Here is a 24,377-nt window from a genome sequence, read left to right on the forward strand (position 1 = left end):
GGTCAGCCTTGAGCAGATTCTTCCGTGGTTCCACTCGCCAGGGAGAGTCGCTAGGACCTTTTTGTGAATGGACTTTGTCGCACCACATGCCGCATTCCAAAGTTAACCACTATCTTGGTGCCTGACTCTGTTCCAGCCAGCAGATGCGAGGCGGAGGAGGACGGTTGTCGGGATACGCAGACGCTGCAGCGACACCACGTTTTCCGTTTTAGTTACCTTTCGCCTAATAAGTACTGTGTGTCTGTGGAGTCTGAGCTACAGGCCGGAGGCGGTTGTGTGGTGCACACGGTGGTGGCTGTGTACAGGCTATGTGTATATGGAGGCAGAACAGGAGGTACTGAGACCCGGCAATGGTCTCTGCTTGCTGTTTTGGCTGCAGTAAAATAGTATTTTAGATGGAGTAATGAACGGAAATTTCTCGCTCTCGGTTTTGGAGGCTGGAAATTCAAAGCAGCAGTAGTTGAGGATCTGGTAGGATCTGTGGTTTATCACAGGTTTCTTCAGTGAATCCTCCCACAGGCCATGGTACAGATTGACTCTCTGGGCCATTCTCCTGCTTTTAGCACACTCTTCCAGCTCTAGCATCGCTTGCCTGGGCCCCACTCGCTCCCTCTTTACCAGACCCTGAGCCAGCAAAGCATTGTTGCTGTGCCTGAGAATGCTGTGGCCTTGTGTCCCTACCTGATAATGCCGACTCTTGGCACCTGCCCTCTGCCAGCTGGTCTTCCTTCTCCAGGAGAGACAGAAGAGTCGCCGGTGCCTCTCAGACTATGCCAGCCCTGTCTCTGTGGTGTTAGCAGCCTTTTCTTTGTTAGCCTGACCCGTCCAGTGCTTCACCTCTTCACAGACGCCTTTCTCTCTTCCCACAGCAGGCCCTTTGATTCCTACTGTGGGAAATTGTGCCATCACCTGCAATCCTCTTCCTGTTAACTACTGTTTCCCCATTGCCATGCTTTCTTTGATGTTTGCAGTATATTGGTAATGTCATGGTGCTGTCTGTGGGTGGACAGCACCCTCCTTTCCTTTGAAGCTGGCCTTATGGATGCAGTATCTACTAGTTTGCAGTATATTGGTAATGTCATGGTGCCGTCTGTGGATGGACAGCACCCTCCTTTCCTTTGAAGCTGGCTTTATGGATTCAGTATCTACTAGTTTCAATCAAGTGGTTTTTTTCTCAGCCTCAGTTTCCTCCCTCTTGCTAATTCTATGCAGAATCCTCCTGAACCCATCCCCTCAGATATCAGTCCTGAGGGACTTCATTGCTGTTTTATACTGTATTAAGTTTTCTCCTTGATTCTCGTCTACTCTGCCAGGTATTTTCTACCGTCAGCCCTCTAGTCTGTGTGCTCGCCATGGATGGACAGGTTTGGTCTTAACTGCATCATCTTTTGTCGGGGTCTGGTGGCTAGCCCGGACCATGAATTATTTCTATGAACCAGACCCCAACATAAACTCTCTCTGGACTGGCGTGGAGGCGCGGGAATAAAGACACAACTCACGTGGCTTTATCGGGAGGGAGGTTCTCCATTTCCCTCACGGAATCCTGAGTTCACATCCTGAAAAATTCCTCTGTTTAGTCTCCAAACAGCCTTTATACCGAAACTTAACTTAGGGGAAATATATTAGCATTCTGTTTCCTAGGTAACCAGGTGAATGGCTTTCAGTCAAGTCCACAACTACCTGCCTGCTGCCTCTGATAGCTGTCACGTAGGCTTGAATTAGCATCTCTATCAGGCATCCTCCAAATTATAAAGAAAGGAGCAACAGCATCCTAACCTTTTGTTAGGTTGCAAGGGCCTGTCTGGTCGACTCTACGACCATCCTCAAATAATGACTATGGTTTTAGAGCCTGGCTGCCACACCAAATAAAAACATGGGCCTACGTTAAACTTCATGCCTGTCCAAGTGATACCTGCGCCTATCACCAGTGTGGGCCATTATCTGGCACCAGATCTCTACTTGATGGTGGCATGATACAAACGTACAAGCCATCACTTATCTTTAGAAGACATACAGATCGTTGATGGAATTCTCTAATTGTGAAGAAAAGCGTCTTAGGGGATCATTTGTGGACCAGCATCTGAGTACAAATGATGGACTTTGTACAAGGAGAGTGCGCAGGTCAGGTGAGGGGCCTGTCATCTTCACTAAGTGTGGGTTAGACAAATACTTAGAGAGACTGCTGTCCTGCTGATCGAGACCCAGAGGGTGCTGATGTTGTGCGACAGGCTATTCCTGGGGAAACACTACACATGCGTCTACTCATTCCAGATAGGTAGCCCACAACAGATGCAAGTAGAGATAGAGCCAAAGTCCAACTTGGCGGAACAATGTGCTTTATTGGGTGTTACTTACAGAAGCAGAGATGCCTGGCTAAAGCTGATGCTGTCATGAGTGACAACTTGTAAGGGCTAGAGACCTGGACCCCATTTCACAGCATGAAGGCAGTTCACCAGTTTGGAGAGTGTCTTCTCCTGGTGACTCAGTTATCTGAGTCTCTTTACGGCAGCTCAGCTGGTCCTTATTTCTTCGAGGCAGTTTGACTGGTTCTTGCTTTCTCCAGGCTGCTGGGTTTAATTCAGAGTTTTCTTTGCAGCTTGGTTCTTCTGAGAGAACTCTCAAGCAGTCTTTACTGTTTACTCCAGAGGAGGGAGGGGCCTGGTGAATCTGGTCAGTTTCAGGATTGAGTTGTTGCTTCCTGTCTTAAGGAGCTTCTCTGCAGGATGGACTTTCTACCTCACGAAAACCTTCTGCACAGCAGATGGGATAGATGGTCATGGCTTCCAGTCTTAGCTTGACGGGTCCTTTTTAATCGGTTTCTGGATTTTCAGGGTCTTCTTGCTCATTGCTGCCAGAACAAATCCAAATCTTTATTGCTCCATTTTCCTGTTTGGATGATTTGGATTTTATTTGAGAAAAGCGCAATATGCTAAAGGGAAAAAAGATTATAGATGATTATGGGATTTTCCCAGTGATCCTGAGTCTCCAAACAAAATCCTAAGCACAGAGTCTTAGTCTTCTGTAATTTCCCCCCAGGAATCCGTATCCAAGATAGCTGCAGTCTTGAAGCCCCCTCCTGTTTAGTAAATGCTGGTTCTTTAGACATGCGTCGCAGTGTGTTCATAGATTTCTCTTCTCTCCCAGTTTCCCTCCCGTGGCTGTCCCTGGCTTTGCCCATGCTGTGAATCTGAGCTCCCGCAGAGATCCACCTCCTTACCCAGCCCTTTTCTGAACACATTATAATACGGTCCTTTTGCCAGCCTTCTGTTTTCTGGAGCCATTTTCATTGCCTGTTGCTTTTATTTGCAGTTGTAATTTGCATTTCTCCTGTGTATACACATCTCTTGAAGTTGATTAGGAGCTCCGCTCCAAGTGGTCAGCATGTGGTTTAGGATGTTTATGGCATGGGGTCTGTCATACGGATCTCTCTTGTTTGTGTGTCTACCATGGACTTGAATTTTGAACTGCTAAGTTGAAAGTGACATGTTGTTATTCTTCATTTGCCACACTTTAAAAGAATTCCTTTCCATATATTGATGGGAAGTTTGTTTCCACAAAAGAAGCACATACGTTTTTTGGTAACCAAGTATAAACTGTTTGTGTCTTTTTTTCAGCTATTGCGTTTTTATGCCATATTTAAGGTACAATTCAGTAGGTGGAAATCTGGGTTAGACCAGACCGTTCAAAAAGCTGATTAATTAAATAAAGTGCTTTTTTGTACTTGACATTTTCAGGGTTTTGCGGATCCTTCCCATAAGAGCAGTAAATATTAATAACAATGGCTGCCATCTAGTCGGCATGCACTGTGCCAGGCAGCGTAAGTGCACTGTACGCAGTGTTTTGTCATACTGCTATAGCCCTAAGAGTTCTGTGTAGCTTTCCTGTTTCATAATTATTCAGAGCCTCATTAATTTGGCCATGAGAATTCTGCTAGGAAGATGCTGCCTTGAATCCAGCACTGTTCAACACCACTGTGCAGGCAGATGTTAATAAATCTAGGTCTCTCTGCTGGTTGGTTCTGTTTTAGCCTCTCCATCTATTATGCCCCAGTAACAGCAGTCAGGTTTGAACAGAAGTGAACACCGTCGCTGGTGTGCCTGCTCCGCTGCTACCACTGGCATTTTCAGGGATTTGTTGGGTTAAGAAAGCAAAGGCTGCGTTTTCTTACAATCCACAGGCACCTGCCCATTGGACAGAAGAAACCATGCAAAGCCATTTATGGCCTAACAGGCTAGCATGCAGGAGCTGGGCTCCTCAGCAGGCAAATTAGCAAGATGCTTAAGAATGTGGACTTGGTGGGTACCGATTGGACTCAAAGTCAGGCTTTACACTTCCCCTGGGTGTGACCAGGAGCAATTTCCAATTTTGTAAGGAAGAATTGGCAGTATTCCTAAGTCCTTCCTTGCTTGCATGACACTGTGAGATAAGCATTCAGCTCTCTGCTTAATAATGCAGCCATAAGCAGCCAGTTCTTGTTCTCCTGTTACACAGAGTAGAATAAGCATCTCATGTTTTAGGCAAATTTGGAGCCAGTAATAAAAACTTCTCCTTGAATACATTAAACCAATTCTTCAACTTGGAAGTCTGCAAATTCTAAAGTGTTTAGACATTAACTGCATGGTCAAAGGCAACCGATAGATACTGAGCTACAAATAAAAACACCTGAATTCAGATGCGGCTCTTGATAACAAAGAAAGAAGATAATCAGAGAGAAATTTGAGAGAACTGCTTTTTAATCTGTGCTGCAAACACTAGAAGCAATGGGATTTCCTTGCAGTGTTTTTCTCGAGTGCCTGGGTTAGATGCTCAACTCTGGTGCTGAGCCTGATAGTTCTTGGTGGTGGTGCTGTCCTGTGACTCCTAGCATTTTAAGGACATCCTGGCTTTATACTGTAGATGCCAGTAGTACCTCTCTTGCAGTGTGATTAGCAAAAGTGTCTAGACACTGCCAAATATCCCTTGGGCAGTAGGTAGAATTTCCTCTTGTTTGAAAGTGAACCAGATGAAAACTCCCAAGCTTGGCTTTACGTCAAGATTGCCCAGGAGCCATTGAAAACACAGAGAAGATGGATGAGTGGTTCAAGGTCCGTGGATTACTGTTTTTTATCAAATTCTCTTGGGGGATGATCTCATGATTATTGTTGCATTTGGAAAATACTGTTGCGAGGTCCTGGGCATTTACTGAATCTTCTGGCAATGTTTCTGGCTCCCACAGTAAATTTCAATGTCTCCCTTAAAGCCAATGTTTCCATTTCTACTTTAAAAACAGTATCCTAATAATTTTGAGCCTATGCTTACTTTTCAGAGTACACACATAACACCTTTAAGAACTCACTTGAGGAATATGTGATAATCCTATGATATTACATTAGGCATTTGTGGTGACGTAGAATGCTATTAGTGGGGGAAGTTATCCCTCATCTGATTGTTGCAATGCTTGAATTTGGTAACTTAGCATCTATTTCTTAAACTTCCTTTAAAATAAGGTGCCTGGGGAACTTCCCTTTCAGTTTTTTTCTTTCTTCTTCTCTTTCTCTCTCTTGTCTCTCCTTCTCTCCCTCTCTCCCTCTCCCTTTCTGTTTCTCTCATAGGTTATTCTATACAACCTCATATGAACTTTGAATATTTCATGTATAGGAAAAGAAATCCAATTTATTTCTTACCTCTGAAAACACAGTTTAATTGAGCAAGAGTGAACTCCAACATTCATTCTGCTCTTCTTTTTGAAGAATAGAATAACTTATATTGAGTATGCTTTCTATGTAGGTGGAGAGGTGTTCTGTCAACTTACCTCCTCCCATAGGATTGTTGCATAGCAAAGTTTTGGTAACTCAGGACAGAGTTTTGGCTCGACAGTATTTAACTGAAACTTTTTGATGAAAACCTTTTTCATTTCTGTAATGTTTTTTATATGTCATGCTTCGTGCTTCCTATTAAAAATATACTATCTAGAGATTAGTGTATGGTGGGATGTACACAGACACACACAGACACACAAACACAAACACACACAGACATGCACACACACTTCAGTGTGAAGAATTCTGTGTCTCCAGAATGATGAAGTTTTTACTTTGTAAATAAAGGCTGCTGTGGGATAATGCTCTTGTTTACTGTAAAGATTTGTCAGTTGTATTGGTTTAATAAAATATTGATTGGCCAGTAGCCAGGCAGGAAGTATAGGTGGGACATTCAGACTAGGAGAATTCTGGGAAGATGAAAGTCAGAGACACAGTCACTAGCTAAATGCAGAGGAAACAAAATAAAAATGCTGTACTGAGAAAAGGCACTAAGCCACATGGCTAAACATTGACTAGACTGTGGGTTAATTTAAGTTGTAAGAGCTAGTTAATAAGCCTGAGTAATAGGCCAAACAGTTTATGATTAATATAAGCCTCTGTGTGTTTCTTTGGGACTGAATGGCTGTGGGACCAGACAGGACAGAAGCTTCTGTCTACAAATGGTGCTCCACCTAAGTCTCAAACCCACGACTCTGAGATTAAAAGTCTTATACCCTACTGACTGAAGATATGATAGGATAAAAGGGTAGATTATTGAATGTACTCTAAGAAAAAAGGGAGGATACAGATATGATAAGATAAAAAGGTAGATTATTGAATATACTTTTAAAAACAACTATTAGTTTTAAATTTTTATATTGTATTGAACTTTTGTATATTGTATACAAGTTTTGTATTTTGATACAAATTTGAGATCTTTTAAAACATACTGTGCATATGTTTCTAATCTTGTTCAAGGTATTGGAATCATACTGCTCATTTAATAATTTGTAATACAAATTTCTCGTCTTTGAAAGTAATTACCAACTGTTTAGGATAATAAGGAAATGCAAGTTAGTAATTAGTCACCTATTATAATCGAACTTGTAGTCACATTAAGTATGTTTTCAAGGTCAAACAAAGATATATTTTAGATGGACAGGTCATCTTCAAACACTTCAGAGATCTACAGAATATGGCATTTAAGATGTTTTAATATCATCGGCTCTTTGTTTTTTAATGACAATGAGTCATGTCTGCTCTTGGCAGCACCAGGATACGTTCAGAAACAATAACGGGCATCGAATCCACATGGAGGTTACTTTATTTGTAGCAAAAGTAAACCACTGGGCAAGAAAATGCACTTGTCTCGACTGCTGGCAGTATGCTGTCCTAATTGGACAAGCAGGACATAAAAGAAAGTGACTGTCAAACATTGTCAAGGCAAGGAAGGACAGCCCTTCAAAATATCCTGCTTCACAGAATAGATGAATAGAGTATGATAGGCCAGTAGGCCGAAGATAGGTGCTCTGTTGTTGCAGAGAAAGTTTGATGGTTGTCTAGGCAGCCAGCTGTTTCTGTCATTTCTCACATTTCTTAGAAGTCAATTGCTTGCACTTCCTGCTTACTCAGTTAATATTATTTCTTTCTTGGGCCTCTGAGGGAGTTGAATATTAGATAGTTATAGTTTTCCTTGCTTACCTGACACAGAAAGCAAGTTTTGATGGAAAGCAAATTTGGTCCAAGACTTTGATACCTAGTAGGCTAGATTGGAGTATTTTCTTTGAATTTGTCAAATGCAAATGTACTAGACATTGTCAATGTATTTATTGCCTGTGTATATTTTAATAATTTTAATAATAAGCCCTTGTGCTTATTATTTTTAGTTGTTCTTATTTTAGTTATAGACTTTTTTATTTTAGACAAAAGGGGAAATGAAGTGATATTTCATTTGTATTTCAGTATAAGGCTTTCCTGAAGATCAGAGAGTAAAACAGTTGCACTGATCAGCTATATAGACCAGGCAGTTGTGACACACACCTTCAATCCCAGTAGCCACATTAGTTTGTCATGGAAATTGGGTGGTAGTGGTGCATGCCTTTAATCCCAGCACTAGAGAATATAAAATGGGAGGAGACAGGTTTCAGGCTCAGTCTCATTCTGAGAATTCATGGAGGCAGGATCTCCATTTTGGTCTGAGATAGAGGTAAGAGCCAGTGATTGGTTGCTTTGCTTTTCTGGTTTTCAGGTTGAACCCCAATATCCATCTCTGGGTTTTTGTTAATAGTTCTACAAAAGGCAGCATGGACTTTATCCTGAGGAGCATGTGACTAAGATGAGGTTTGCCCAGAACTCTGAGGAGGAAAAGGCAATCATGGGAAGTAAAACTCCCACTTGCTCTTCTTGTTTCCCGTAACCAACCGTGCTCAGTGTAGCCTCTCGACCAGTGCCTTGTCTGTCGTGATGCCGACTCCTTCCGTCTCTCACAGTCCCTCAGAGAAACAGTGCTGGTGAGCCTTCTTCCTAAACGGTCAAGACTCTGCCATCTTCCATCTTTTCTGTTGCTCCTGGGACCCGTATCCTCATCCCTTCGGGCTTTGCCAGCCCTTTTAGAGCCACTGTGGCTTCCTTATGTCTGGCATCATATGCCATATTATTTTCTGAGCTAACACAGAACTTTTCCCTCTTTAGAGCCTTTATAGATACCACTTTTCTTAACTGACAAGTACATTCCTGTTTCTCTGTCTAGTTGGCATTCATTCTTCCATCTCAGATGTATAAATCCCTGAGTGAGGTCATTTTTGCTCCTTACACTAGATAGATGAGGCCATTCCTATGTGCACCTCTAACATAATGAAGGGCTCCCCTCGCCAGCCTTGAAGTCCATTGTATGATGTTCTACATTGTTGCAGGAGGTGCTTTGTGCCTTCTCAGTGTCTGGCATGGCATAGCTGCAACTCTAAGCTGTATTAGTTGAGTAGAGGAGAGAGATGAGATGATGCTAGCATTCTCTATTCACAATGCAGTGTTAGAAGGAAGGGCTTTAGAGAGTGCATCATTTTCCTTGTCCTCATTAAGGTTTCTAAATGTATCTGTGAAGAGCTTGTGAGGACCAGTGTGGGTCTTCCCATCATGGCTGTGGGGTAAGCTTGTGATAATCTGGATTTACAAGGTCTTCATTGATGATAGGGTGCTTCTAATTTCTGGCTGGCACTTCTGACCAATTGCCTCTGCTGGTTTGTCTTTCCTGTCTAACTATCTCTGCCACTTTAGTATTAAATGTTCTCTACTCCATAATTCCTGCTGTCCCTGTGCACTTTTTCTCTTCCTCTTTCCTTGGTTAAGGGGTCACCTTATTCTTTCTGCTTAAACTGAAACTGTGTGTCTTCCTAGATTCCTCTCCCCCACAGCCATTGTAGGGAGCTTCCCCTCCATCTTCATCTCCCGTTATCACACCTGTTGCCCGTGCTTGTCAGCGTTGAGGAGCACAGCCCAGGAAAACTGTAAAACAGCACGTCAGGTATCATCAGGGGCAGAACTACGAGAGGCGCTGAGAACTACACAAAGACAGTGAGTGCAGAGTAGGTGGTGATGAACCTAGAACCAGTGAGTGTGGGGAAAAACGAACTAGAAACCTTAGAAATGAAACAGTACGAATAGCAAATGAAACATCAATTACAGTATACTAACTATTCAAAAGAATTAAACACACAAAGTTGGTTTAACTAAAGGGAGAATTGGTGAAAGAAGATAAAAGTAAAGATTCATCCAAAAGATAGCCTAAAAAGAAAGGGATGAAAATTGTTATGTCAGGCTCCACCTGCAAAGTGACAACTTAGGATCCGTAGCCAGTTCTACCAATCCAGAGAGAATGAATGCATGGAAGAGAGGCAGTGTTTAAAGAAACTCTGCCTCATATTTTATCCCTTTGGAGTTGGAAGGAAATTTGACCATGAGGAAGAACGGGTTTTGAATGACTGGATGCATCAAGGCTTTCCCATGTGGAACTCTGTGGACATAGTTCTCTGTCCAGGAGATGGCAGATCAAAAGACATAAACAGGGAAATGACATGGTGCTTTATCCTTTCAGATGGTCCCAGGTTGAGAATTATTTGGTGAATTGCAAAATGGAATGGAAATAGTTAGCCTCCTCCTGCCGTGGCCCAGTGAAGAGATAATTGTGCCATGGCCTGATAACAGTGGAGGAGTGGAGGTAGAATTGAGAACTATGTCTCCCAGATTGAGGACAGGACCATTGCTGTGCCTCCCATGGCCTTTGTTCCTCCCTCCGCAATCTTGTTCCTTGTCTGCCTTTTTCAGGATTCCCTTGGGTTTCCACTGGCCTCTTGGCCACCAGCAAAATCTGCTGTGGTTTGAGAATACGTACCCAGTTATGCCACTTTTCCATCTAAAAACCTGTGATGCAACAAGCTCTCAAGAGTGTCTGTATATGACCTAGATGGTTTCACCTTCCAGCTGGCCTTTTTAGCCTCCTGTAGTCTTGTGATGGTGCCAACTCTTCCCATTTATCATAGCAGCTTTTTTCACTACTTTTTTTTCCATTTCTTGTAACTCTAGGCAGAAATGCTTGAGGAGCTTCACTTGGTGCTCGCTGTTTATTGCTCCTTTCTGTCTATAGGCAGAATAAAGAGGAAAGTTTGAGTACACTGACAGAATTGTGAAGGATAGGAAAGATTGTAGGTCTATGTTTTGGTAAACGTCAAGTAGACAAATGCACATTGAAAATTGAGAGCTTAGAGGTAAAAGTTCTTTGAGCTTGTGGGTGAATATACACACCTAAGAAGCAGCCTGAGACAAGGAAGGACCTCAGGGAAGCTGGCTTGGAAGAGGTGATTTGCGTATCAAAACCAAGAAAAGAGCTGGAACGGAGAAGCTAATGTTGAACATTTGAGAGCTAACATCACGTTTTATCATGACTGCTGTGGCGAATGTGTGAGGAAGGATCATCCGCCAGTCTCATGGACACGCTAAAGGATTATAAATTAAGTGACATTGGTCACGGAGAATTAGCACTGAGGCACCCAGAGTCACGGTGCCCTTCCTTTCGATGGTGTCACCTGTGTTGCATTTTATTACACAGCCTCGTAGTTTTCTCAGTAGTACAGCAGGCTTAGTGACACCCTGGTGTGTGAATATGCGATCAGCTAGCAGCCGCTGTTGCCCTATATCACAAGACTGGTCAAGTGAGGACAGACAGTAAAAGTTTGCCTTAGTGCTTCGTTGAAGATACAGACATATGGAGACATTGTGGCCGTTGCTTGCATGTGTTAGGTTTTCCCTGCAAAAGCGGTTTTAATATTATTCAAGCCTGCATTTCTACCTCAGGTTGTCACCCTCCCATTAATGGAACATTTGTTTCAGATTAAGAAGCCCAAAGTCTCTCCAGTGCCTGCTGGCAGATACCTCAACAAACCCATTACAGTTAAGGGAGGGTAAGTTGGCATAGTGTGTCCACTCACAAGCATGTGGGCTAGTTGTGCAGTGAATGAGAGACCAGTTACAGGGCGGAAATTGAGGAATGTGAACTAGCTTCTTCAAATTGCCTTTGCCATCAGTTCACGCCTGTGTTCTTTTGACTGACATTGTGCTAGGTAACCTAAACTAAAATCATCTGAGCGGAGGAAATCTCAAGAAAACGGCTCCGTAAAATGGGGCTGTAAGTAAGCCTGTACGGTATTTTCTTAATTAGTGATTGATGTGGGAGGGCCCAGCACATTGTGCATAGTGTTACCCTTGGCCTGGTGATCCTGGGTTCTAAACGAAAAAAGTCTGAGCAAGCCAGGGAGAGCAAGTCAGTAAGCAGCACTCCACCATAGCTTCTGCATCAGCTCCCATCTCCAGGTCTCTGCTTTGCTTGAGTTCCTTCCGTTGATGATGAGTTGTGAATTGGAAGTGTAAGCCTAATAAACCCTTTCCTCCCCAGCTTTCTTTGATCATGGTGTTTTGTCACAGCGGTAGAAGCCCTAACTGAGAAGAATGCCATCTTACTTCCATCTTCTTTGCAGTTGACACAGCTTCCCTAATCCCATGTTTAAACTGAACCTGGATCCTACTGTGCATTGAGGCTTAGTCACAGGAAGTCACCTAGTCCAATCACTTCTCATCTGCCAGGGTTGCACACTCACACTTTGTCATTCTAACCTCTTATTTTCAAATGACACATGAATATGGTTAACCTTTTGTATTTGAGTTTGACACAAGTATAACATTATGTGACATGGAGACAGGTTAGCAGATCACAAGACTTGACATAATTCACAGTGTAACCATTCATTTCCGTACAAGAAGAGACATTGATGGTTATGGGTGGGGAAGAACCCAGGTTGGTGTTGTCTTGGAGCACTTCTTGGAAGGCTTGATAATGAGGAACGTTGAGAAAGGAACAGGGAAGTAGGAAATTGGTTCTTGTTGGAGACAATGTAATTTAGGAAATATTGCAAATTAGCAAAATAAAAGAGTCAGCAGTTGGAAGGAGACTCAGGGGGATCATCGATGACACAAGAATTTTAGTGTTGTGATTCAATTTTTTTTGGAGCTTTTTAAATGTTTATTTGAGAAACTGTTTCTACAGAATGTGCAAGGGCCTCTAAAAGAGATAACTGTTTATTGTTAGCCCACTAATGCATTGGAGTGCTAACTATTTGTGTCTTTGGCATGAATATTGTACTTTATGTTGGTAAAAAATATTTGATTAGTTTATGAAACTTGAAACAAGTCCTTTTTAGTAAATGATTTTTGAAGTGAATTATTTGTCAAGAAATAGGAGGCATGGTTTGTCATCTTTCAGGTCCTCATACTAATCTTGGGAGGCTGCTGTGAGACTCTCTGTCATTTTTTATAATTATTGGACTATTATTTCAGTGATTCGCATTGCAACTGTTGTCAAAATACTCATGTTGGAAGAAGCGGCTAAATTTGCCTCTTGGAAGTGTGATTTTTGTTAATATCTTTGAGATTAGTTCAGATTTTCTTATGAAAACAGGGAATGTAAACACCGCTCTCAGAACACATCACTTTTCTCCTTATTTACGCTGCAGCTCTGAAGTGCGGAACAGTCGTCACACGATCTTTGGAGGACAATAAAGCTAACAGAGCAACTGTTGTCGTTTGACCCAGTGTCAAGGAACTAGATGGGTCATTGTACATTAAAGTTTCTCCGAGTCATATTGTGCAAGTTGCAGTCAACATGCGAATGCTTTCTCTGTGGTACCCTGACATTTGGAAGCTGGGTTTCTTTTCTTTCTGGGCCAACGTTGCACAGAGCCGCTGTGCAGAATCTGTTCAATGAGTTTCCATCATAAAGCAAAGGAAAATCCCCAGTGCTGTGCAGTAACGCTTCAAAGTGTCAGGGAAAAAAAGCGCTGCCAGACTCTTTTAAAGCACTGCAGAAAGGATTAAGAACACAGGATCAACAACTTGAGGCCTTTGTGGAAAATGTTTTCCAATTAAAGGGCTGTGCGTTAATGACTGTATGGGAAGGTCAGTGACTGATGGGGACTAGAGGCTGCTTTGTCCACTGACTGTGACCTCCTTAGCTACTTATCTTAGCTTCAGGAACAGCCAGAGACTGCAAAGAGAAGTTAAAACTCCTCAGGGTTCATAAATTGCATATCAATTTTGTATCAGTTGATGATACAAAAGCTGCATTGTCGCAGACTAGAGTCACTTTAGAGCATGAAGAAGGATTGGATATTCAGGAGTTTATTGAATTTCTTTAAAAAGGTCCTGTGAAAGTCTAAGCAGGGAGATTACATTGAATGGACGTATTTGCAGGTGACGTTTATGTCTTACTCTGCTCCATATGCTGTGCCAAGGATTGTGCAACATTGTCTCCATTTTCTTGCGGCTACTGTGTGCAAGAGATAGCTTTTGCTCTGGGTTTTGGAAGAATTGTAATGTAATGTTGGAGTCCCCTCTGTATGCTGTGAATATGTTTTATTACCATTGGTTAATAAAGAAGCTACTTTGGCCTGTGGCAGGACAAATAAAAGCAGGCAGGAAATCTGAACAGAGATATATAGAGAGAGTAGGCGGAGTTAGAGAGATGCCATGTAGCTGCTGAAGGAGAGAGATGCAAGAACCTTGCCAGTAAGCTACAGCCTCATTGGCGATACAAAGATGAGTAGAAATGGGTTAATTTAAAATGTAAGAGCTAGCTAGGAATATGCCTGAACCATTGGCCAAACAGTGTTGTAATTAATAAAATTTCTGTGTGATTATTTGGGTCTGGGCGACTGGGAAACATAAACGCTATCTCTGTTTACAGTAATGAACCTAACTTTACCAAGCCAGGAACTGCAAAATCTGGGGTGCAGCCCCCATGGTCTTTCTCTGACGTGGTTCTAGTCAAGCGAAGGGTGGGAGAACTAGGCAGTGATCATCATCCCAAGTGATTTTTATCACTTGATAATGTTTTTCTGTGTCCTAAAAATATTCCGAGTGGATATATTGATGGAGTTGAGTGTTGTTTCTAGGAGATACCCTTGAGCCTGAAGTGCGACTGTCAGAGTGGAGAACTGCAGCCCACAATGCCTCGTCACTGACAGGTGTCTGTACATCAGCTGGGCTGCTCCCGGGCTGCAGCAGGCAGGTGGCAAGGCAGACACGTGGACAGCAGCAGATTGCAGAGCTCAAAGATGAACAAGGGACTGTGTAAAGTCCCCGTGCCAGGAGCTTTGGCCAGCAGTCAGGAACAGGTGGTTGAGTAGTCAGAAGTGGACAGAATCAGTCACACTGACCCTGGGAATGCTGATGAAGGATAGCAGCTGAGGGATCTCCCGGGAAAGAGCCTCCTGGTGGCCTGGTCTGGCTTCCTCCTAAATAAACAGCCCTCAGCAGGTCTCTCATGCCTGAGAGACCTGAGTTCACAGAGTGGGTTTTTTTTGTTTGTTTGTTTTCATTTTGTTTTGTTTTAGAGAAGAGTCAGACAGAAGGGAAAGCTTGGTTTTTAAGGGGAAAGGTTCCCTTTTAAGGGGTGGCAGGATAGCTCCGCGGAGCTGCCGCTGATCTGTGCAGCGGCTCCACTTAGGACCAGACTTCAGAGGAAGCATCAGAAGGGAGATGAGGATTCTGCAATGGGTGCTACTGCAATTTTCTAAAGGCAGCGAAGGAGGCAAAGAGGTGGAGGAGAGTGAGAATCAGCACACAGGTATTGAGAGCCACGCCAGAGAGGCAAGTTAGACATGAACGGCTAGAACACGAGACATTTCAGGCTTCTTAGCTAATTTTAAGAAAAGTGGATAGAAATCTTTTTAAAAAAAATTATGCTTTCTGAACTTGCAGGCTTGGATCAATTAAATGAAACTGAAGAGCTCTCTTGGAGAGTAAAAGATAAAATGAGAAGAATAAGTCCACTAAAGGAAGGCTCCCTTTTCCCGGTGCCATAACTCAGTGGCAGAGCACGTGTCCAGCATGTGCACGGTCCAAGGAACAAGTCCACACACACACACACACACACACACACACACACACACACACACACAGGGAGACGATAAATAAGTTCCCGAGAAGAACAGGAAGCTCAGTCATTAAGTATATATGCACATAATGTCCTGCCAATCAGGTTCCTAGGGAAACGCAGAGTTCGTTTAGCAGATGAGTATGTGTTACAGTATTTAAAGGGTCAGCTCACTTCGGTTGAAAGAAAAGGAGAAAAGATTGAGGCTCGCGGCCTCTGTGCATGCACAGACGTGACCAGGGTCTGGTGCTCCAGGTTGTGAAATGCCGGGCTGCCTTTCTCGCCTTAATAATGCACTGTGTAGTTCGGAAAGATACTTTTAACTTTCAAACAAAAAGCTTCAGCAGTTTAGCTCTATGAGTGTGTGTGTGTGTGTGATATATATATTAAAATATACTTAAGCAGTTGAAATAATTTACTTCCAACATTTGAATCCAAATGATTTCCAGTAGAATCGAAAACTGATTTTTAGTTCTTGGGGAGGGGTGTTGGCATGTATTTTAGATCTAATTGTAGGCAGACTTTCTCTGTGTCCCGACATTCAGCCCTATTCTGCCAGCTGGCTCCCAAACAAGCATATGGAGACTTAATATTAGTTATAAATGCTCGACCAATTGCTTAGACTTGTTTTTAGCTAGCTCTTATAATTTAAATTAACCCATATTTCTTATCTAAGTTCTGCCACGTGGCTCATGACTTGTTACCTCATTTTCTACACGTCCTGTTTTCTCCGAGTCTGGCCTGCAGCTCCTCCGACTCTGCCCTTCTGGTTTCCTGCATTTTCTCTGTCCCCCAAATCCTGCATAGCTATCGGCCAATCAGCTTTTTATTAACAATGTGAGCAACACATATTTACGGCATACAAAGATGGCTCCACAGCACCTAATGTTTTTTTGCTTTTTGGCTTTTTCTTTCAATGACTTATCTAGTTAGCTTTAGCTGTAAACTTAGCACAGACTACAGTCACCCTAGAGGAATTGCTTGGATCAGATTGACCTGTGGGTGTGTTTGTTTTGACTTTTACTTGAGGCGGGAGTGCACGTCTTTCTGGCACCATTCCTAGCCAGGTGGCCCTGGACTGCATAAGAAATCAAGTTCATGGGCATGGGAACAAGCCAGCAAGCAGCATTCCTTCACGGTTCCTGCCTCCGGGTTCCTTTCTTGAGTTCTTGTTCTGACTTCCACCAGCGATGGACCGAGAGCTGAAAGTGTGAGCTGAAAGCCCTTTCCTCCTCCAGTTGACTTTGGTTATAGTGTTTTATCAGAGCAGCAGGAAGGGAACCAGGACGCCGAGTGAAAGGAGAAGTATGCCGCAAATCTTAGAAAGCTATGGCTGAATGTGTTGTTCAGGTTGCTCTTCTCCCAATCTTGAAGAACTGGACAAAGACAGTGACAGCTCGTAGAACATCTTAAACAAGTGTTATCTAGCTAGACCATTGGCAAAGATGATGATCGGCGTAGAACTCACGGGCCAGTAAGCCAACTGATGCCTAACTCAAAGGCTTATACAGGCAATGAGAAAGCTATGATGCCAGCCCTGGACTTTCCAGTTTGGTGTCTTAGTCTGACTTGAGCGGAGCTTGTCTTGTCTTTTGGGTACTCCTTACTGATGGTGCTGGCCTGTGGTCTGCATCTCTTTTATCATCCACAGAGTTCTTCTCATCAGCTGTCTGGCTCCAGGCCGTTCATTGCATCCCCCCCCCCCCCCCCCCCGCCCCGAGACCGAATCTGTACTGAGTAGCAATAGCTTTTGTATATCTGGGAGCTTACATCCAACAGCTGCTACGAGCCACCCAGTAGTGGAGTATGTTGTGAAAAGTGGGAAACCTGCCCATTATCCCTGTCTCTTTTTTACAAAAGTTTGTTTCTTACTTATACGTTCTTTTATCTTGATTATTTGACTAGTGGGTTTAGACGTGAACCCAGGATACAGTTTAAGCAGGCAAATGCTCTATGAACATGTTGGTTTTCAGGACCAGTTAATTTATGGATTTCCAGTTAATCTAAATGTTGAGTCTCTTTCCTGGCACCTACATACGGTGATACTTACCCTGAGGGTGGAAGAATGGTAGAAGTCACGGATGAACTATGATGCCCCGTTTTCAGGAGACAAGAAGAAAAGACAATATGCAAAGTGCTCAGGAGTGAGTCATTTTTGTTCCAGGTAAAGAGAAAGAATAATTATGTCTTTCTGGCAAAATCAGGGACGTGTACTTGGAGAAGACGGCTTTGATATGGATGATAAGTAATTTGTAAGATTTCAGTTGTTAAAAGAGAAAGGGGGCATTTTCAGCAGAGCACATGACAGTAAAAATGTGGATTTAGCACATTTATTTTAATCATCCACAGTGTTTAGAAGCAGAGGTCATTTGTATAGGATAGAGAAGGCTTTCTTGGCAACAGACTGTGGAAGGCCTTGCATGTCAAACTTAGGGATTTATATACTTCATAGATAACAATGGTCACTGAACATCCATGGAAGATGTTACACATGAGTAAAACTTGAGGGGAAAATTTGAATTTTGTTTAAGTTGATATGGTGATTAGACAATAAGACTATAGATGTAGAGATTTTATTTGCAGGCACCTGGGAATTACACCCCGGAACAAAGGTGGTGGGTACAACTCGGAAAGAGAAGAGGGCTGTGGTGATGTCAGTGACATCATAGGATGTGCTGTCTTGTAAATGTTTGTGTCACGGAGGAGAATAGAAAAAGGCGAAAGCAGAACAAGTTCTCACAAACGTGCCTGGAAGACCTGCCAAAAGAAGTACCCAGAGTGTAGGAATTCATAGACAATAAGTCTGAGCCGGCTGTAATTTTATGGAGGCAGTTCCTAATTAAGGGTTGATGTTACAGAAGCTTCTTGTTCTGGAGAAGCAGAGTTCAGGATGCCATGGTGGCAGGTGCTGTTGAAGGCTTCATCTAAGGATCGAATTGGGTTGAAAAGGCAGGAGTTCTGAAGAGGAGGAGTTCTGAGGAGGAAAAAGAGGAGAGGAAGGAGGTGATTAGGGTGATGTATTGTTTTGGCTATCAGCAGCGCATACACTACAGCGGGTTATCAGGTTTGATTGACCTGAAAAAGAGGGAGCTAATGATTTCCTAGAGCAACAGTGTCAGCTCAGGCTGACAGGAAAAGGGAGGTGTGAACTGCTGTCTGCTGTTTGGTTAGAGCAGATAGGGGAAGGGTCATAAAGTGGGCCATAGATCCTGTCCCATCCTTATGTAACAGGCATTTTAATTGGTTGAGATGAATTTTGAATGTTCGACTCACCATTGTTCCTCTTGCTCTGTCGGTGAGAAGTTTTTGTTTCATCTTTCTGTATTGAGTTTGCAAGCTTTTTTTGACTTTAAGGTCTTTATTCTTTTCACATATCCACCTTCAGAATGTTCCAGATATAATAGTATCCCAGAGTCTTTTTAAACTGGCTTCTGTGTCTATGAATCTGATGTGCATTAAAACCCAAGTCATTGTCTGAGTCCTAGATTTAGAGGTTTGGCTTGATTCAGAACAGTGGCTTTGGAAATCTTGTCCTATTGCAGCAACCATGCCCTTTTGGCTTGATCTCCCTCTCTAGTATGATTTAAGACGGAAGCCTGGTCTTGTAATTTAGGTCTTGTCTTTGAGGGCACAAGGAGTAAGGTTTGGGGCCCTGGGACTCTCTGCTAGAATCCTTCTTACGTCCTCATACTCTGAAGGGGTCTACCAACTGGAAATACGAAGTTGTTATCTTACTTGAAGGGCTTTTCTGTTTGTTTGATATTCTTTGTTTCATTTTTTGAGATAGTCTTACCGTATAACACAAGTTGAGCTTGAATTTGAGATCCTCTTGCTTCTGTCTCCAGAATCCTGGTACTAGAGGCTTGTATCCTTGAAAATTTTGTTCATAAAGTTTCTTGCCATTTGGTTCTAAGAACACATTTGCTTTCCAGTTCACAGACACAGTCAGTGGACAGGCCTGGCAGAGGGCGAGGGCTTGTACAGCATGTAACTGAACTTTAGACCCAAGTCAAGATTTCTTCCTTACTCTAAAAAGCAATCAACTCAGGATGTCGAAAATACCAGATTCTGGGCGTTTCTCAAGAATTCTTGTTTCCCCTGGACATAATGCTAACTGAAAAAAAAGTTAGACTTGAAAAGCCAAATAAAATTTTAAGTACTATGAGAATGTTAAAATAATCTCAAGTTGAGAATTAAATAGTGTTTGCTGAAGCCTAGAATAGGGTATGTACACAGTACGGAGAGAGGATGGTTAGTGGGGACAGGGGTGCGGCTGAATAGGAGAGGCCAATTCTAGTGTGGTGCTCGGTGTCGAACCCAGAGCCTCACCCATCCCAAGTATGTGATGATGTACCAGTAAGCCATTCTCTAGCCCAGGAAACATAATAATAACCTATAATGTTTTGAAGGACAGTGGGATAGTTCTGTTAAAAAAGAATTGCTTGACAAATTTGAAACAGCTAGTAAAAATGATTTTGAGTGTTCCCAATACAAAGAAATGATGTGTGCTAGGGAAATATGTATGTATGTATGTATGTATGTACCTATCTATGTATGTATTTACCCTGAGCCAGTTTCTACACGCTGTGCAGCATGTATTGAAATGTCATGCTGTAGCCCAAACAAGTATGCAGATACCATGTCTATTCATATGTATCTAAGTAATTAAACAAAAGAAAAACTTAAAGAAAAAAGCCAGCTGGTTCCATTTCCCCACCTACTATGTGCACAGCGGCAGGCAGAGACAGACATCGCTTTGTGTTCATGGAGGAGAATGTGGTGGTGGAGTTCTTCTGAAGTCCTGCCCGTCAGCTCAGTCCTACAGGGCCTACTGACGCCTGTGGAGGACCACGGGAGCAACCCTTCCAGCTCCCTTGTAGACAGGGAGCCTTTGCTCAAGGCCAAGGATGAGCTTTGTCAGCAACACTGGAGGGCAAGGAACCTAACCATTCAGAACTCTTTACTCTTTTAGCGTAATTCCTATTTAGCTATAATCATTTAATTTTCATAACAGCCTTTAGGTTGGGTAGCAGCTCTCCTCATTTACAGATCAGTTAGCGATGTTTAGAAGATTAAGCTAACAGCAGCTTACACGGCAGGCACAGTAGGCTGCCAGTGCCTCAGCTTGCCAGTCTGAGTCAGAATTTCTGGGTACCACACCGCTCGCTCTTCAGAGGGGCAGGAGCTCTTTTTTCATGGGTGCCTTTCCAGCCCAGAGCTGTGGGTTGGGATTTGTGTCCTCTCTTCCCGGTATCCGTTCCTTGTCTGGGGTTTATTCTGGTTGACACCCTCCTCTCATCCCTCTTCCCTTGCTGACAGCTAGTGGCTGCTTGTCTCTCCTCAGTGCATTCCTTCTGCGTGGGGGCAGGCAGAGCACAGCTGTGGCAGTTAGAGCAACAGCACAGCTGTGGTCGGCCGCCAGTTGACGCAGCGGCACATGGTGTCATAATCGCATTTCTCTGGGGGCATTGACTGGGGCCACAGTTGGGTGAAAAGTCTACATACCTGCAAGAACAATGCTCTATCTCCCAAATCCCATTTGCCACATGCTCTCATAAAATTGTCATGGATCAGTGGTGGGAGAGACGGGTCAATAATTAAAATTTCCGATTGTTCTTCGAGAGCACCCAAGTTCCCCAACACTCACATTAGGTGGCTCCTAACCACTTGTAACTCCAGTTCCAGGGGGCTACAGTCACCTCTGTGTGCACGTGAACCTGCCCCCCCACACATATAAATAAAAGATAAAATACATCTTAAAAGATCATGAATTAAAACTTGTTTGCATAAGACCAAAAAGCTGCATACCTGATTCATGTACAGCTTAACCTTACAGGCTCCCATTTAATTTTAATAAGACTAACTTAAATACAATGATAATTCTCAGTATAGAAACAAGGACCAGAGTGGTAATGAACAGTTAAATTTCATGGGGCACCTCGTGGTTTGTTACCCCGAGAAAAGTAAGAGACCCATTGGTGGCTACGAGCAGCAAATGTAAATTTTTCTCACTTAAACTTTTTTTATTAGTAGCTTTTTTTTTGTTTGTTTAAAATGTTGAAATGAAACTGACCGTATTTCCTTTTTTTCCCCTCCCAGAAAAAACCACTGTCTGCAATAATAAAGGAAGTCTGTGATGGGTAAGTGTCACTGGGGGCGCTCGACTGAGGCCTTCTTGTCTGTGTAGACTAGGGAAATAAAATGCTTGCAGCGGAGTAGCGAACATTATTCACAGCCAGCATTATAAATAAGTGCTAGTCATACATATGTTCCTAACTCACCACTCAGTCTGCCCAGAGTCACCCACAGTTCCTGTGTGCAGGCTGCACCCCATTCTACTAGTCTGAACCATTCTTCCTCCAAGAACCGACTGTGAAGGAGCTGGGTGCTCTGCTCGTAGGCTTGCCTTTGTTTATTTTGGCGAGTCGTGCTCTTTGGCCTTCCCAGTAGGGAGCAATCTAAAGGTTCTTGGGGTTAAGTACACACTCCATCTGAAGAAAACTGAAACCACTCGTGTGTAAGAGAAGATGCCGAACCTCACATGCCGTGGGGCTTTCCTACTTCTCTGCGTGAACTGACAATCCACGAGGAGAACACATTTGAAAGTTCTGTGCGATGTGTTGACTGGCACAGCAGAGCTGGTAATCTAGAATATTCCCTATAAAACGTGTAAGACCTGAAATACTTAATTGAAGTGGTCCAATAGGTGACGGCTATGCCAAATGAGAGTTTGGATTCTGAGACTGCCGAAGAGTGTTAATTGCCTAAAATGTAAACTGTGTTTACTTCCTTTATTTTTCTCTCTCTCTGTTGCAGTCTTAAAAGAGTGAAGAATGTTGCCTTGCTCCCCCTCCCCACACTGTGTTAGTGTGTTAGAGATGAAATGCAAAGAGTAGGACTAGACCTAGGCAATCACCTGTGAGATGACTGGGGCCTGGGTAGTAAGGGTGAGCCAATGTTGGGGGCCTGGGTAGTGAGTGAGAGCCAATGCTGGGGGCCTGAGTAGTGAGGGTGAGCCAATGCTGGGGGCCTGGGTAGTGAGGGTGAGCCAATGCTGGGGGCCTGGGTAATGAGGGTGGACCAATGCTAGGGCCTGGGTAGTGAGGATGAGCCAATGCTGGGGCCTGTGTAGTGAGGGTGGGCCACACCATTTTGTCTTGGGAACTTACTGCCTTGCAAAAAGTACTGTTCTGCCAATTCTAATTCTGAAGAGTTTAATTCATCTCAGTCCTATAAAAACTGCCAAACCAGAAATTGCCACTTTCATGTTTCTGATTATTTATACTTGTGTTTTTAAAGGTGGTCTCTTGCCAACCATGAATATTTTGCTCTGCAGCATGCTGACAGCTCAAACTTCTACATCACGGAGAAGGTAGGCACCTGTATTGTATAATCTGGGCACCCGTACTGAAGGGAAGTCAATCACTACTATTTCTTCTGCTTAGGGCTGGTCAAAATTTTATGCCCCTACCCTCTGTGACAATAGGATCTGCTAAGCAAAAACTGCTACTTTAGTATTAAAAACATAGTGTAACACATTCGAGAGTGGAGTCCATTTGTCCTAGCACTTGGGAGACAGAGGTACGTGAATCTCTGTGAGTTTGAGACCAGCCTTGTCTACATAAAGAGTTCCAGAACAGTCAGGGCTATATAGAGAGAGCCTATCTTTAAAAAAAAAATAAAAAATAAAAAAAATTAAAAAAAGAGTGAAGTTCTAGTAGGTTTCTTAGTTTTGTTTAACAAACCACATTTGCTTTCTTTAATTATTTTAAATTGTATTTATTTGTTGGGGAGTGAGGGTGTGGAGGTCAGAGGCCAGCTTTCAGGAACCAAGCTCAAGTGGTAAGGCTTGGTGACAATTGCCTTTACCTGCTGATCCACCCCACTTCTACAGCAAATACTTTAGCTACCTTTTACTTCTCTTTTTTTCGGGGTTTTATTTCTCTTTCTCCATTGTTTTGTTTTTGTTGAAAGTACTTACGACAATTACAAAAACAGTCATGTGAAATGTGGCGTTGTGTGGACTGGACGCTCACTGTTTCGTGGCTCTTGGGAGCCTGCTTTCTTCATGCGTGATTTGAGCTCTGTTTAATAAGTTTGGTTAGATATAGAGATACGGGAGGATTATGAAGGACCCTGAAAGAAAGAAAACAAGTTCTTTGGTATGGGAAGGAGAAATTAGCAATGACTGATCTCCTGTTGTGTACCAGAAGCTGAAGTAAGCAAATCACTTATGTTTGCTAATTTTTTCTCAAGATAAAACTCCAGTATAAGAATATTGACTTTATCTGGTTAATAGATAAAAACAATCACTGGAGTCAAGTGGTTAGATCAATACAGGACTCTAAAGTTAAGAAGGAGCTTAAGATCTTTGTTCGTCTGGAATTTCATCTTTGGAAGTTTCTGAAACAGTTTCTTGAGCACATGCTGAGGTATAAAGGAACCGAGCATCCTCATGGATGGATGTCTTGTGGGGTTGATGGCGAAGGAGGGAAGAGACTGGTCATCTTCCCATCTGGTCCCCTGGCTGGAGCTGGAACCAATGAGTACACGGTGCCCTTGAAAAGGGAAAATTGGGTGACCCCAGGTTCTAAAATATAATGGACCTCATTTGTCCCAGTCAGCAGTCTCTGGGGTGACCTTAGGATTCCCTCATGAATCAGCTGGTGGGAGGTGAAAACAGTGCAGTATCCTGTTTGGATCTCACCGGCTGTCCCTGCAGGCGGCGGGGCCTTTGGTTTTCAGGACTGGTGTAGTTAGATACCTGGAAATGCCTTTGCAAATTACCTTTTCTTCCCAGAAGGACTCTGGGAAGGACTCTGGGGACTTTCAAGAGTGACCAGGTTTTCTTTTCCTATTGCCGGCTGCAGGTGGAAAATTAGTAGTTGGACTAGATTTCCTGGAAGGTGTTGGTGGTGGTTTTAAGTACACCTTTGATTTCTTTAATTCGATCCATAAAAACTTAGTTTTTCATTAAATTTTTCTCAATATGTTTTACTGTTGCTGCATCTATATAATTTACACACTATTCTCTGTGAGATAAAGAGGATATAAACAAAAGAAAGTTAAATGTTGGAAGTTACGTTTTATCACTGTGGTTTCATTCATCGGCCATGGGC

The 24,377-nt window shown here is 43.0% G+C and overlaps 1 protein-coding gene across 4 annotated transcripts in view; it reads left to right on the forward strand.

The window, feature by feature from the left end:
* The window catches only part of Elmo1 (engulfment and cell motility 1), a 516,507-nt gene that overhangs the window by 98,616 nt on the left and 393,514 nt on the right, over positions 1–24,377 (forward strand). For all 4 annotated transcript variants that reach the window (XM_085699273.2, XM_085699272.2, XM_085699275.2 and 1 more), the window contains exons 3-4: positions 21,358–21,398; positions 22,558–22,630. In XM_085699273.2, coding sequence (XP_085555399.1) covers positions 21,358–21,398; positions 22,558–22,630 — 114 coding nt within the window. The remainder of the gene's footprint in view (positions 1–21,357; positions 21,399–22,557; positions 22,631–24,377) is intronic.

This window comes from Myodes glareolus, chromosome 14 (assembly GCF_982192425.1).
Source record: "Myodes glareolus chromosome 14, mMyoGla1.1, whole genome shotgun sequence".
NCBI classification, from domain to species: Eukaryota; Metazoa; Chordata; class Mammalia; order Rodentia; family Cricetidae; genus Myodes; species Myodes glareolus.